Source organism: Nelusetta ayraudi, unplaced genomic scaffold, assembly GCF_046127955.1.
Source record: "Nelusetta ayraudi isolate G7.1 ecotype Tasmania unplaced genomic scaffold, CSIRO-AGI_Nayr_v1 ptg000151l, whole genome shotgun sequence".
Lineage (NCBI taxonomy): Eukaryota > Metazoa > Chordata > Actinopteri > Tetraodontiformes > Monacanthidae > Nelusetta > Nelusetta ayraudi.
Genome location: NW_027466201.1, coordinates 710,323 through 724,693, shown reverse-complemented (window position 1 = coordinate 724,693; position 14,371 = coordinate 710,323). Strand labels below are relative to the sequence as shown.

Below are 14,371 nucleotides of genomic sequence, written 5' to 3'. Positions count from 1 at the left end.
GACACAAGGAATTCCGTCTCTCCTTCCTCTTCTCGTTTCTGCTGTTCCCCTCAGTGGTGGCCTTAGCCAATCACATGCCTCCATCTAAACCCTATCCTCTGCAGCCTCTTCTCTGACACCAACCACCTTCATGTCCTCCATCAATGCATCCATAAATCTCTCTGGTCTTCCTCCAGTCCTCCTGCCTGCTAGTTCCAACAGTATTTTAACTCTTGCTACGTGACCAAACCATCGCAGCCTGGCTTTGTCTCCTAAACACCTAACATGCGGCCTCCCTCCGATGCTCCAATGCTCTCTGAAACATGAGGAATCCAGTTAGCGCGGACAGAAGTTGAGGGGAATTGAGAGCAAACGCGTGTCTCCATTTTTTCTTCTCTCTCTGGAAGTCCAGCGGGTTTCGGCCTCCTGCCCCTTTTACTAATCACCCGTTCACAGAATCTAAGCTGCAGCCAGTGGGGCCCCATCTGTCAGTGCCTTTCCTTGTCAGCGTGGAAAGTCTTTAGCGCAATAACGAGCCAGCCCACGGGAGTCCGGTGAGGAGAGAAGGAAAGAGAGGAATCAGCTCAGACCCGAGCAGCACACTTGTTGTATTTTGTTGACGTGTAAACCCAGCCGATTTGCCTTTGCCAGATGCATACATTGTATTTAATTTCGTTTTGCACTTTGCTCAATGACAATAAAGGTCTGTTCTATTCTATGCTTACTTGGCAAATGGCAAATAAATCAAGCGTCCATTTTCACTTATTTCAGTGTTTTACATTAACTTGTTTATTAGTTATTAGTGTACCTGTATGACTGACGCTACTTAGAGTTTATGTGCAATTTCTCAAGATTTTTTTGCAGTATTTTGCTTGAACTTGATAGATGGATGGATAGATAGATAGATAGATAGATGACTGGCGATGAAGCTCTACTCTGTGTTTTTTTCACACTGGCTTCCACGTCACTGTTTCCTGTTGAGGAATTCTACTGTGTCAGCTCCGGCAGCCGGCGGTGAGGAGAGGTTGGGGGGGTGCCTTAACCTCTCTGCAGGCAGGTTCACATTCTTCAGAAGTTTTCCGCAGCCGGCCCTTGATCTGCTTTTAATGGGAATCTAGTTCCGCCAGGAAGCTGAGGCACAGTCCCCGATTGGTCGCTGCTGCGACAACCCGAAAGACAGGAGCGCACCGCTCAGTTTGGCGGCCTGTCCAGCCGGTGCAGCGGCAGCACTGACGCCGCAGACCGCCGCAGGCTGCTGGCCGCTTGCCCTCTCTAAAGTTCCAGGGCTGACCGGGAAATGTGCCCTTTTAACCCCGAGCCGTAATTTTTTGTGGCCTGTTGACGTGTGAGGCGAACCTTTAGCCAGCTTCTACCTCTCTGATGCCTGGTAGTTTCTCTGTCCGGGGTGCACCGGGGGTTCACCGTTCAAAAGCAGTGTCCGTTTTCAAAGGCTGATCTTTGCTGTTTTGTTTTGGGTTTTTGTCACGGGGTGCATTAAAGCGTGAGAGGCTTCGGTGACCTCGACCCATACCGGGTGCCATTCCGTGACTGAGCACAAGTGTCTGGAGACTTCATTAGCTCTCTTTGGGCTGATTTGATCCCCAGAGTTCTGCGCTCTGCCACAATTTAAGGTACACAGTCGGCTTCTGACTTGGCTACTAGGCAATTTTACACATTCAGGATTAAAGTTCAAAGGTTATAGCCCCACTTATTGTCACATCCCAAAGGATGTGAAATTTGTCCTCCGCATTTGACCCATCCCCTGAGGGAGCAGTGAGCAGCTCAGGAATCATTGGGTGATCTATTACAAAGCTAAACTTGCGCCCATGTCACAGCTTTCTGGTTCACTCACCTGCTCCTGATTTAGCTATTATTAGCTATGTAAGACTGTTTTTTCTTTTGTTTTGTTTTTTAAGTAATTTAGTAGTTTGAGTCTGTTCCCCATTATCATTATATCATATCATTATTACCTACAACAGACCCTTTTACTAATATCAACAATGATAAAAAGGTAAAAATCAAATAATAATGATCTATAACTCAAATTAATGTTTAAAATAATGTGTGTTTAAAATAAACAAATAATATAAACATCAATCTCGCAGCCTTTCTTTAGAACAAAATGCTAAAATAGGCGTGCAGCTTGAGTGTCGGTCTTTTAAGTGGAACTCGCCAGGGTGTCGTCTTCTGTTGTGGTGTCATTACTGTGAGGAAAGAAGGAAGGAAGGAAGGAAGAGCAGAAAAGGGAAGTCAAGTGCCTCGTCTGTCTATACACACACCCCTGCAGAAGAGAGTCGGAAAGAGTTGGCAGCTGTTTAAAAATGATGTATGTGAGCCGCATCCATTACTCTGTCTGGTCGTGACACACACACACACACACACACACACACACACACACGATCAGGTATCCAGTGGACAATGCGAGGCCCTAAAAAAGGTTTCTGTGTGTCTGTTATATAGAGAAATAGAGGCTCCACCATTCGAGTTGAGATCACTTTCATATTTGTGTGTGCATGTGTGTGTGCCCATCAACAACATACAAGAGTTGTGCTCCCCTGCAATAATAACAATTTAAAAAAGACATATTTTTAAAGGCTCCCTCAACTTCCATTTCAAGAAAATCTACTGGCAAGAAATTGGGTTGAAAAGTATTCTTTCAATTAAAGTCACTACAATTAAATTTAATATACATACATAAACATTTGTGAGCGATAACCATTTGTATTTACGTAAAAAGTGGGTCCACAGGTACATGTTGTGTCATATGATGTCAAATTTTTAAGGGTCAATGTGTAACGTTTGCAGGTATCCATTAGCACATAACTGCAGTTATGCTATGCTACTAGCCTGTTTCCAATAAATACTTTGCTGTCTGATTCAAAAGACGCACAAAAAAAGAAAAATTAATTAATTATTTAATTAATTAAATTAAAAAATAAATAAATAAATAAATAAAAAACACTTCAAGAGAGACTGCTAGCTTCTCTTATGAGATGTTGTTGCTGTTGTTGCTGCTGTGTAAAATCATTTTGTGCACTGAACGCCCTCCCTATGCCTTGTCCACCAGACTGCCAGTCGTCCTTGGCGCTGCAGGTTCTCACCGCTCGCTGTCAGGGCAAGACGAGCTGTCAGGTCCGAGCCTCCACCCGAGATTTCGGAGATCCGTGTTACGCCGGCACCAGGAAGTACCTCAGCGTTATCTACACCTGCGGTGAGTTCCCGGACCCTTTTTGTTCCTGCCACCAGGGGGCGACATTGTCCCATTTTCATGCTTCGCTTGCCATTTTTTTTTTTTTTTTTTTTTTTATAGCCTCGGCAAAAAAAACTCTCTTACAAACTTATCTCAGCGTAACATTTTATTACATATTACTATGTAGATTTAGCGTTACGTCGTCATTGTGCGGTCGCACTTTTCTCATGTGCTGACAGTTAAGACGAATGTTGTTTCTTTTTTTTATTTTTCATCCCCCACCCATGGAGCTAAACCTGACCTGTCAAGGCTGTAATTGATTAACCGCACACTTGGAGGAACACACACACACACACGCACGCACGCACGCAAACGCACTAAAATGTGCCTCCAGCCTCAGGAACTGATCACTTAGTTTCAGGCAGTTTTTCATGGACACTTTTCTTCAAGGATTGTTCTAACTAATCATAGTGTTTGCAGTGTTGTTGTTTTTTCTCTCCTTCAGCAGCATTTTTTCACTTCCTGAGCTGAGTATTGCACCAGGGCTGCTCTGTTTTTTGCCATTTTTATTTTCTGGCTTTTAGGGTTAGCAACTCTGTTCCATGTCTGCAAATGCTTTGTGTCTCATCGCCGTTCACAACTTCGTCAATCCTTTATCAGATGCAGCCAGAGGTGGTAAAAGTGTTCACACTCTGTAATTGAGTAAAAGTACACATAGTTGTGCTCAAAGTACACTGGCAAAACTAAAAAATATTCTTTCAACTCAAGAAAGGAAATGCAGGTTCTGAAATGCACTTACCGGTACATTTAACAGAATTGTATATTTTAAACACAAAAACACGCATGTTATTCCAATGTAAGGAGAAGAAAGTACAGATATTTGTGTGCCAATGTCGGGAGTAAAAGTAAAAAGAAAAACTAAACTTCTTTTTTTTTTTTTTTACTTTGTTACTTCCCACCTCTGGGTGCGACCGCTCACCACGGACGGAAACGTAATAGACTCGTTTGTCTTGAATCTCAGTCTGACCCTCCTTATCTCAGGCTGATAAGACGACGCTCAGCTCTGGTGCCGACTCGGGTCGCTGAACGTGCGAGGAATGCTGAGCGGCGGCAGCGGCGCCGTCAATATTCAATAAGATAGCGACCCAGCGGTGGGTTTGCTGGTCTGCGGTGGGAGTCGGTCGGCTGGGGGGGGGGGCGAACGCGGGTTCTGTCGGTGTGGCCCGGCTGCAGACATGAGGTCACCGCTCGCCCTCAGGCTCCAGCGAACGTAGTAATTGTGGCGAGCGAGGTTCCACTTTCGTCGGCGGTCGGGCCAGCGCGGCCTGCTGGGGGTTCGACCCCGCTTGTGTGGAAGCCGACGGCCGAAGACGTCTGTCTCCACATGATTGACTTGTGTTGGTGTGCGCAAGCGTGTGTTTAAAACTTTAAAACATACCGCCTGCGCTGTGTAGCGCTCGCAGCCCTCAGATTTTTATGCGTCACGGTATTTTCCCAGACGGGCCTTTAAAATTTTGGCAATGGTGAATCAGTGGGAGCCTTTAGCTTGTTTCTCTGCAACGAGTGTGATCTTTTACGTGCGGCCTATTGCGTTGATCTAGTGTTGGTTGCCATCACTGCAGAAAAACCCTTGACTCGTTGTTGTCGTCTCAAACATGCTAGCTAGCTTCTATGTTTCGTTTTGCTGTTTCGTGTGACAGAGACAAGCGTCTCGACGTGCGTCAGTAGGCAAAGGTTGAAGAAACTGAAAGAACATCTGATTATTTTTCAAAATAAAACATCTTACAGTTTCATATTTAGGGACACTGTCTTTACGGGCTGTCTTGAAGAATGTTGCCACTAGATGGCAGCTAACTAGGAGCAAAAGTCTTCCTCTATGTATATTCTTGTATATGTGAAAACCGTTCCAATGGTATAAAAACCCAGTTACTTTTATTGTACTACAAATACACACTTTTATGAATGTATTTATGGGCAGTATGTTGAGCTTTTACCAATATAAAATCATGAATCAAGCAAAAATGTTACGCACTGGACCTTTAAGTATGGCAGTTATTTCCTCTCCGGTCCACGACCCTACTGGTTTAGCATCGCTGCCGTGAAGGACACTTAAGTGTGTTTGTGCATATGTGTGACTCGCTATACCACTAAAAACGTGCAGTGAAGGAGGTGCTAACCCACTTGACCCCTTTACAGCCCCCCTGTTGCGTTGGGGCTATTCCAGGGGCTTCCGAGAGCCTGCCAAGAAACCTGCCAGACGGAATGTTTTCCGAAACCTGGCCGAGGCGCACATCGTCTGGGAGAGAGCGCCGCGAAAACGCTTTGTGAGCGAAGGCCCCGTCGGGAATCATAAACTCGGAAGGCTGAGGTTGAGCCAGGTAGCGACACCTTGAGGCTTCTGAAGAAGCGAGAAAAGGCCTCAGACTCGGTGTAGGAGCGAAGCCTAGTGCTTTGCTTCTTCTTTTGTTTGACCCTAAATTACCTGGCTAACGCGCCCGCTAGTGTTGCTATATATTGCTCCGGGAAAGACGATCCTTACACCTCTCGTATGATGAAAGAAGGGCTTTCCACATTTATTCCAGTTCCAATTTCCCAAGCAGACAAAACAAACATGTCGCGGTAGAGCGGTCAAAAACCGTTTGCTCTTCCGGGTCAAAAACACCTGACGACAACAGTGACATGGCTACCTTTATACCCCCTAAACCACAAACAATACCGGAACACAGCGACACCCACAGCATAAAGAGTGTAACAACAACTGTCTCACTGGCTCAGATAAAAACAACAACGCGAGGCTTTAAGTGCAGTACAAGTGCAAGATTTAACTACTGTATATGGACTCTGGGCCCCGGTGTGATTTATAAAGCCGTCATGACTGCGAGCTTCCCGGCATCCTCCTCACACGGCCCCAGGTGGTTGGACCTTCTCCTCGCAAATAACAGAGCAGCAAATGGTGCGGAACCTGCCATCGCTCTCCCAGCAGATCTCTCTGACACACACACACACACACACACACACACACACACACATAAACACACACACACAGTCAGGCTTGGTTTACATCCAGTCCCAATGGAGAAAGGCCCCCGCGGTTTGTTTGTTTGTCAAAAGACGGCCCGCGGGCAGCGCCGACGTGGGGCTCCGAGTGCACGACGACTCTGTTTAGAATGAGCTCTGCCGCGCAAACTATTCATCAGCTAAAATTACACCCAAATCCACATGGCGGAGATTGATGAGTGAGGCCGCTCCAGGCACTTTCATCAAACAGCCGAGGTTCCAATACGGTCCACTTTGAAGTTTCTTCATGTTGCTGTGGCGTTTTTGTTATGCGGTTTTTGTTTTTGTTTTTTTCACTTTGCTGCTTGAAGTGTCCAGAGTGAACGACTTCCCACCTAATTACTGCCTGTCAATCGGTTATGTTTTTTTTTTTTTGTCTCAAGTTGGTGCTTCCTCCGCTTGACATCCGAGGTCCATCCTGCAGCTTTCGAATTTCTGACGACTAATAATTCATGAACATCCGCGATGAGCGCGGACGCCCGTGTTTAAGGGCCCTGCCCCCCACGGGGGGGGGGGGACATTAATAAACCTGCAGACCTCACTGAAAGATAACGCTGACCCCCTCCGCTAAACTCCCCCCTCCAGAGTTCACCGCGTTGTGATGGATGACTCGGTCGACACCTCCCGAGGAGAGGCCGGAGCCGTCTTTCAGGAGGAAGGAGAGGTTGAGCAAAGCAGGTCTGATCCTCGGAGGGGAGACGGATTAATTGCTGCGCTTAGCAGGTTAATGTGGGACCTGGGGTCTGGAGAAATGAAGGAAGACTTTGGACCGGGGCGGGACATAGGGATTTTCATAGCTGTGGCTGAAACCAAATGGAAATGTAATCCCTGAAGTTATGTCGATGACAGTGTAAGAAACCAATTTGTAGCCTCGATGTGTTTTTAGAAAAGGGCTACTACTGCAGTTTAAATCTCACGATCTGCCCTTTGTGATGTCGCAAAGGGCACCAATTCTCAAGACAGGTGTTTGCTGTGCCCTCTGAGGCCACCTGGTGGTCGTCTTTAGCCTTCCAGGAAGCCAAATCCTAGCATTTCTGAAGGAGGCTGTAAATAAAGAGCTAAATATTCTGTCTTCTTGACATCTGATCAATTTCTGGGAGTTTTTTTTATGATTATTGTGCATGGCTATCCCACTGAATATTATCTGCGCACCCCACTCAAGTCAGCTAATGTTTTCCTCCTTAATTCGGAGCTTCGGGTTTTTGGTGGAATGTCAAACTGTAGGCAGCCGACAGAGGCTTCGGTTCCTGTCTTCAATGGACAGGGTCGACGCCGGAAGCTCCCGTCTCCTGCATGCAGCTCATTTAGACACAATATTGGAAAAGAGCGGAGTGTAAAGCTGTAATTCAGAGCCCGGCGGGTTCAGACTGTCTCTGATGGTTACGCAGCCATACACATAAAAGTACACACACACACACACACACACACGCGGGCAGATGCAGGAGGTACACATAGAAGCCAACGCGCTCCCGCAGCCGTGTCATGTCAGCAGAGGAGACTGCGGGGAAGAATGTTTGTGTTGGCCGAGTTTGGTGGAACCACAGCGGAGCCGCGCAGCCAGAGGCCACTGCAGGGCCCCATCGTTTCCTCCTTTAGCTCCTTGAAGGGAAAATAGCAACCTTTTTTAAAAATGTGGCAGGTCCCGAAACAAATCGGCATCGGAACTCGTACGAGCCGCGTGGGAGCGGGATCGGGTTTAGCCAGCGTGCGCGTCGCAGCGGGATCAAAGGGGAGATTCGCCCGAGTCGGTTTCAGTCAGCCAGCGGCCAGCTGGTAGCATGTTAGCGCACGGTTTCCCTCTGGGATCAGTGTCGTTCTGTTGTCTTCTTCTTCTTCTTCTTCTTCTGTTTGGCATTTCAGCTCCTGCATTTCTGGGCTGAAGCCCAAAAGTGGGGAAACTTGTAGCACAGTGTGGAGAGCAGTTTTAGTCCAGTTCTGAGATCTTCATATAGTAGTAATTCCACTCCAGAGAGTTGAATGGGATTTCACAAATCAACACAGGACCATTTTTTGTCTATAAAAGTCCTGTATAGTCCTGCATGGACAACTTATTCTCAATTATGCATTGAGGAAGAATTTGGTTTTTCTTTTCTTTTTAAACGTACTTCCTGCTCTAAGCTTGTTGAAGTGGTTTATATTTTATATAACACATGGTCGACGTACTTACACGTCATTTTAAAATCTTTCTTTCCATGCCATCCACTGCAGCAGCACAATTGATTAAGATTTTGTTTAAATAAACCTGCATTTCCAGAAGCATGGGTTACAAAACAGGCAGCCTCCAATAATGAGACAAGCACCTTGCTGGCACCGTTTTCTTATCCTGACCTCCTTATTATAGATGCTTGAATGTTAACATTGCTTCTGTTTGACATGACACACACAGCCAATTTTTAATGCACACTAATACAGGGATTTAAGTTATTCTTTTCTTTTGAAGTCATCTCAATAGAAAAGACGTGCAACTGACGAGTTGCACGCCAGTATATATTTAACCTGCACCTTGCAAGGAAAAAAAAGACAAACAGAGGATTCCTTCAGTACGGTTTCACCTGAATGCACAGCCGGTCTGGGTGTGGCTCGCTGCAAAGGGCCGAGCCCAATCGTACCGTGAAGACAACTTAACCTAAATACCCCACCAGTGAGGTCACAGGGTGGACTTTAAAGCCGCACCATGTTGTTTTCTGACTTAAAATGATAGCTTCGAATGTCACGTCAATGATTCACGGACTTGCAGCAGGAATAACGGCAGCCCTGCAATTGCCGCAGAGCCGCTGGCTGGCCCTGGTGTAGGACTGTCTAAACTTTGGTCGCCTGCCCGGCACCCTCTTGTGATCTACGCATGTGACAGCCACCGCACGTCTGCCCGTTTCTTTTTGTTCCCTGTTGAGGGTTGTTTTGTTTTTTTGTTTTTTCTTTGACGGTCTAAGTGTAGAAAAAGGTGTCGCAAATGTACAGAATGTACAAGCTCGCCAAGCTGGGCCGCACAAATAAAATTTGAAAGGTGCAAAAAAAAAAAAATTTTTTAGACTGACACTAGGGTATAGCGGTCGGATTCAATAAGCTCTAGCTTTCTCCTACTCCTTTTTTGAATTTGTAGACAATCTGTTAACAATAGCAAATATCCTTCATGATTGATATGTGTAATGTATGATCTACAGTTCATTCGTTCATTATATGTGCTGTTGCTCAATCACTTTGGAATAAAATAACTCTTACCTCTATTTTTAGGCATCAGGCAAATGACGTGAACAGTCCTCAAATTGGAATAAATAGTATTCTTATTGCGCCTGTTCAGATTTGATTACTCAAGCATTTAGATTGTAACTGAAAACAAAATTATTCCAACTTCATGGCCAACAGTGTATTTCTATCGCGAGCCGGCAGCTAACTTTGCCAGCTGTGTCACCAGGTGTTATTGTCCCAGTTCCTGAGTTTGGCGCGTCTGCCCCTGGCGAGCGGAGCCGACCCGTCTCGCTAACCTGACTCCGCAGAATTAGCGGCCAGCAGCTGGCACTGGCGCACGCCGGGCTGGCGCGAGAAAAAACGCGAGGCGCGCGCGTGTTGCATTCGGAGACATTTGCGGCGGCTTCAGCCAAATGCCCATAAAAGGCTTTGAGCTTTGCCGCCGGTGGTTCGCAGAGTTTTTTGGTGGAATGAAAAGTAACACCGTGAGGGGCATTGGGGGGGGGGGGGGGGGGGGGGGGTTGCAGTTTTGGCCTGATGCTGGCGTGTTTTCTTCGGTGAGGTCACGTCTCCGCCACGCACACGTGCACCATCCCGAGGCGCAACGCGCCCGTTTACGAGGGGATAAAAGCCGGTGGAATCACGCGGCGCCGCCGCTGGCGCTTTTTCCCGCTGTTTTGAACTTGAACTGGATTGTGCGCGACGCAATCTCATCTGAAGCTTCTGGCACGGCGCCGTAAACATCAGACCTCCCGTGCCGCGCGGCAGATTAATCGCAGTAAAACCTTGAAAGATGTCTTTTATGACGTTATTACGTGAAACCGCACGGGTGATTTGCAGTGCGGCAGCTCTCAGTGATTAGGACGCAAATGTTTGAACTTTAATGTGTCTGTTAAAAAGAAAACTAGACGAGTTTGTTAAACATAATTTTAAACAACTCAGACGCGGCGCTCATAATGCGTACTTAGTTAGCTCAGGAAAAACCTGGTTTAAAAAAAAAAGAAAAGCATTTTGAGATTTTGTGAGGAATGGAAAAATATTATTTTACCTTTAAGCAACATGTCCAAACATTTCATTTTCCGTGCCCGTTTCCCTCACATCTTCGACCTGTGCCAAACCCCTCCATGGTTTGTTTGATAAAAAACTGACGAGACAAAGGCTGGAAACGGGAAACTGGGCTGCGTCGCGAGCCAGGCTGATTTGATTTCATTAGCGGAGGAGAGAGGTCGCGCCGGTGACGCAAGCCGTCCGATGCGGGTTGACCGCGAGGTGATAGGAACCGAGCCAACTGGCTCCCAAGTCCGATGGACTGAGCTCGAGACACAATGGAGAAACGCCCAAGAAATATATACTGTCGTATGAAAACCAACAAGGTGGTCGCGTGATGTTCCTCTAGCGCAGGGGTCACCAACGTGGTGCCCCCGCGCGGGCACCAGGTAGCCCCCAAGGACCTCATGAGTAGCCCGCAGACCCTAAAATTCAATTTTATCCAACCTTGTGAAGTCATTTTTGATAATTATTGAGAACTCATGAGCTTGATAAGTGTCTTCACATAGAAGCGTAGGTTGGTGATCCCTGCTCTAGCGAAATGATGAGATGAGATGATGAGAAGGAGGCCTCACCAACAGAGTGCGAAGTCCTCACCATTGCCACAAGTTCCTCATAGTGCTTATTTTCCTGTGTGACATCATGTACCTACTCTACTTCTCTTTATCTCAGATTGGCGAGCTGCCTGTTCGCAGTGACTAGCGGACTTAAATCAGCTGGAAATTTGATGTCTTATCTCTTCCAGCCAATTTCCCATCCCAAGGCCACAGTGGATAATCATGTCCATTCTTCCCGCAGACCCTCTTAAACAGGTCTTATCATCCCCGTAAGCGCTCGTTTTCTGGCTCCCAGCAGAGCCGCTCACGCCGCCGTAACCGTCCCGGCGGCATTAGGAAGGTCAGGAATGTTCTGCGCGTCGCTCCCGGGGCCGTCTGCCCGCCGCAGAGAGGTGGGATAATGGGAGTCAACCTCGCCGCCCTGCAAACACACACGTGCGTGTGCAAACAGAGCACAGCTCGTAAAAAAAAAGAGGAAAACAGAAAACAAGAACAAATAGATTACATGGTGCAAAAGCAAAGGGGGCCGCCGCGCGGGCGAACACACAAACGTGGCGGCCTCGCGCTTGGCCACGATGAGAGGAGCGCGTGCCTCCGCGCAAAAGTAAGCAAAGGTCCGAACTGGCGAGGCCGCTCGCCAAGTTTATTTTGTCCGCCTGCGCGAAGTTGCAAAGTTTGTATGGGTCTGTTTTTAGTAGCGCTGGCCCGCGCTCAGAAACAGCGCCCTGTTCTGTGTGTGTGTGTGTGAGTGTGTGAGTGTGTGTGTGTGTGTGTGTGTGTGTGAGTGTGTGAGGGAGAGAGAAAGAGAGAGAGAGAGAGGTCCAGCATGTTTTTCGTTTGTATGTCGAGTCAGGGGAGGTTTTGGCGGGAGGCGGCGGGGCTGGCAGACTAATGCTTTCCAGTCCGTGACTGATTTCACTTTCTTGTCTTTTCTTTTTTTTTCTTCCTGCGGTGGACAAGAGCGGCGGGAGAGTGGAGAATCATGGTGTGTGTTCGTGTGTGTGGCAGGGGTATAAGAACTCCGAGGGGAGAAATTCCCATGCGGGGCATGTTGGTTAAGTGTGGTTCTGTTCGGAGGCTTTTACGCGCATGCCAATGGGGGAGGCTCGCGGGAAAGCGGGCGTGCATTTTGATTTTAGATTTGTCTGCAGTGTGTTGCGGTTGTAAGGCGTAGCTTGTAGTCAGCGGAAATGTTCAAGAACTCATTGGCTGACAGCTCAAAAAGCATCCAAGTACCTTCATTTCTGCGTTTTCCTCAAAATAAAAGCGAATCTAACGATGCAGGTGAATCTCCTCTTCTTCCTCGGAAGGCTGAAGCTAAACAAAACAACAACAGCGACAGAAATACCAAGAGAGATGTCGTCTCACAGTCCCTGTATCTAGTTTTTCATTAAAGTTCTATAATCGTTGGAACTGCAGGGACTGGGTTTGTTTTGGTTTAGGTGCGGCGCAAAAAAACCATGACGGCTAGCTTTGCAACGATGCCACGTGCTGCCCCTTTAAAAGCAACAAGGTCGCCGCAACGGCGAGCGCAGCAAGTAAATAAAACACAGCACGCAGCGGGGAAGAAACAGACAGAAAGAGGAAGAAGCAGACTAAACACCGTCCGACGGGTCTCAGCAGACTAAACCCCGTCCCCGGAATAACGAGTCTGAGCCGCGACTGTTCAAATTGCAGTATTTATTTCTGCAACTTCACAGTTGTGTCATTAATCCCACTGGGGGCAAAAAAAACAAAAAAAAAACAAGCCTTGCAGGCTCACACGTTGTCCAATCATAGCACAGCTTTCCAGTGGAACGCCGGCCACAGTACACGGGACAGAAATTCATCCGTGAGCTGGCAGGAGTTGCTCAGGTCACTTCCTCGTGCTCCCGACTTTCTTTTTCATTCTCTCTCTCTCTCTCTCTCCTTCTCTCGCTCTCTCTGTCACACACACACACACAAACACACACTCGTGGGCTGCTGCTCCTCCTCTTTGGCCGCTCTTTCCCTCCCCCTTTGACTACCTCACTCCCATCGCTCCCGCAGCAGCGGGGCTGTGGAGGTGGACACTACATGCATGTCCCCGTGCCTCTCTCTCGCTCTCACTCTCTCTCTCTCTCTCTCGCTCTCTCTTTCCCTCCCTCCCTCTCTCTCTCTCTCTCACACTCTCGCACACGCACTCTCCGGCTCACCTCATTCTCTCTCTCCTGCTCCCTCCTGCTGTCACATTCCAGTTGTCCAAAGCGGGCTTTAACTTTCTCCCTGAGAATTTAAAGGGAAGGCAAAGAGAAGAGGAAGAAAAAAGGCGCAGATTCCCTCTGGATTAAACGAAGCTGTTTGTTTGGTTTTTTTGTGTGTGTACACCGAAAAAGGGGGAGTCGCCCAAGAAGGGGATTATTATAGGGACCTTTTTTTTCACACCCCTTTGCTTTCGCCGCCTTTTTTTTTTCTTTCTCGGAGGGAGACGCTCCGTCTCATTCCGATCCCGCTTGAAAGTGGAACTTTTCACGTGAGCGCTTGTTTTCACGGTCGCCGGCCGCGGCTCCGCCGGCGGGACACACATACGGGAGAGGGGAGGAGGAGGAGAGGGAGAAGAGGGAGGAGGAGTAGGGGGGAGGGTTTGACAAGCCAGACAGACGCACACAAACACGCGCTCGGAGAGAAAGTTGCAGCAAGGAACCGCCGAGGATTTTCCACTTCGGCGATGTGTGTGTAAGTGTCACTTCCAACCCGCTTCTCTTGTAATTTGTATTTTTATTCCTTCAATCCCTCTTGGCTTTCTGTCTTGTTTTTGTGTCTCCGAAAGTGTCATCACGTGTGGCCTTTTCCCATCTGGAAGAGGTTTTCGCCCGGGATGTTCACTCCAGTGTCAGCTCTTTTTCTGGAAGTTTAAAACGCCTTCCCACGTGTTTTTGCCGCCAGGAACGCCGCAGCTCGTTTTTCGGCTTCGCTCATCACACGTGCGAAACTTTCTGTCAGCGAAAATCGAACAAACGGCCTGCTAGCTCGCGGGGTTGCCTTCAACGTTGCGTTCGAATTCGCGAAGAAACAAGCGCTCGGAAGCTGAGAGAAGCTTGTATAAAAACACACACTCACACAGCTTTGGTATCTTGACAGTGAAGCTTGTGTTCCTCTGTGGGTACGTGCATGTGTGCGTGTGTGTGTTTTTCCATAGATGGTCAGTGTTCTTTCCTAATGAGCTGCTGGTAGAGAATGGGCTCGGCCTCCGCTGTAATTAACCACTGAGTGCATAATACAGTAAAACCAACAGGGGCAGTGATCCGTTCACACACTCCAAAAGGGCTGGCAGCCGGTCAGCACAGGCGGGAGGTTTGGGCCTCGCAAAAAAAAAGATGAAGAGGCAGTAAGGGGC

The 14,371-nt window shown here is 47.8% G+C and overlaps 1 protein-coding gene across 2 annotated transcripts in view; it reads left to right on the top strand.

The window, feature by feature from the left end:
* The window catches only part of eva1aa (eva-1 homolog A, regulator of programmed cell death a), a 69,064-nt gene that overhangs the window by 29,367 nt on the left and 25,326 nt on the right, over positions 1-14,371 (top strand). For both annotated transcript variants that reach the window (XM_076013426.1, XM_076013425.1), the window contains exon 5: positions 3,047-3,190. In XM_076013426.1, the coding sequence (XP_075869541.1) occupies positions 3,047-3,190 (144 nt within the window). The remainder of the gene's footprint in view (positions 1-3,046; positions 3,191-14,371) is intronic.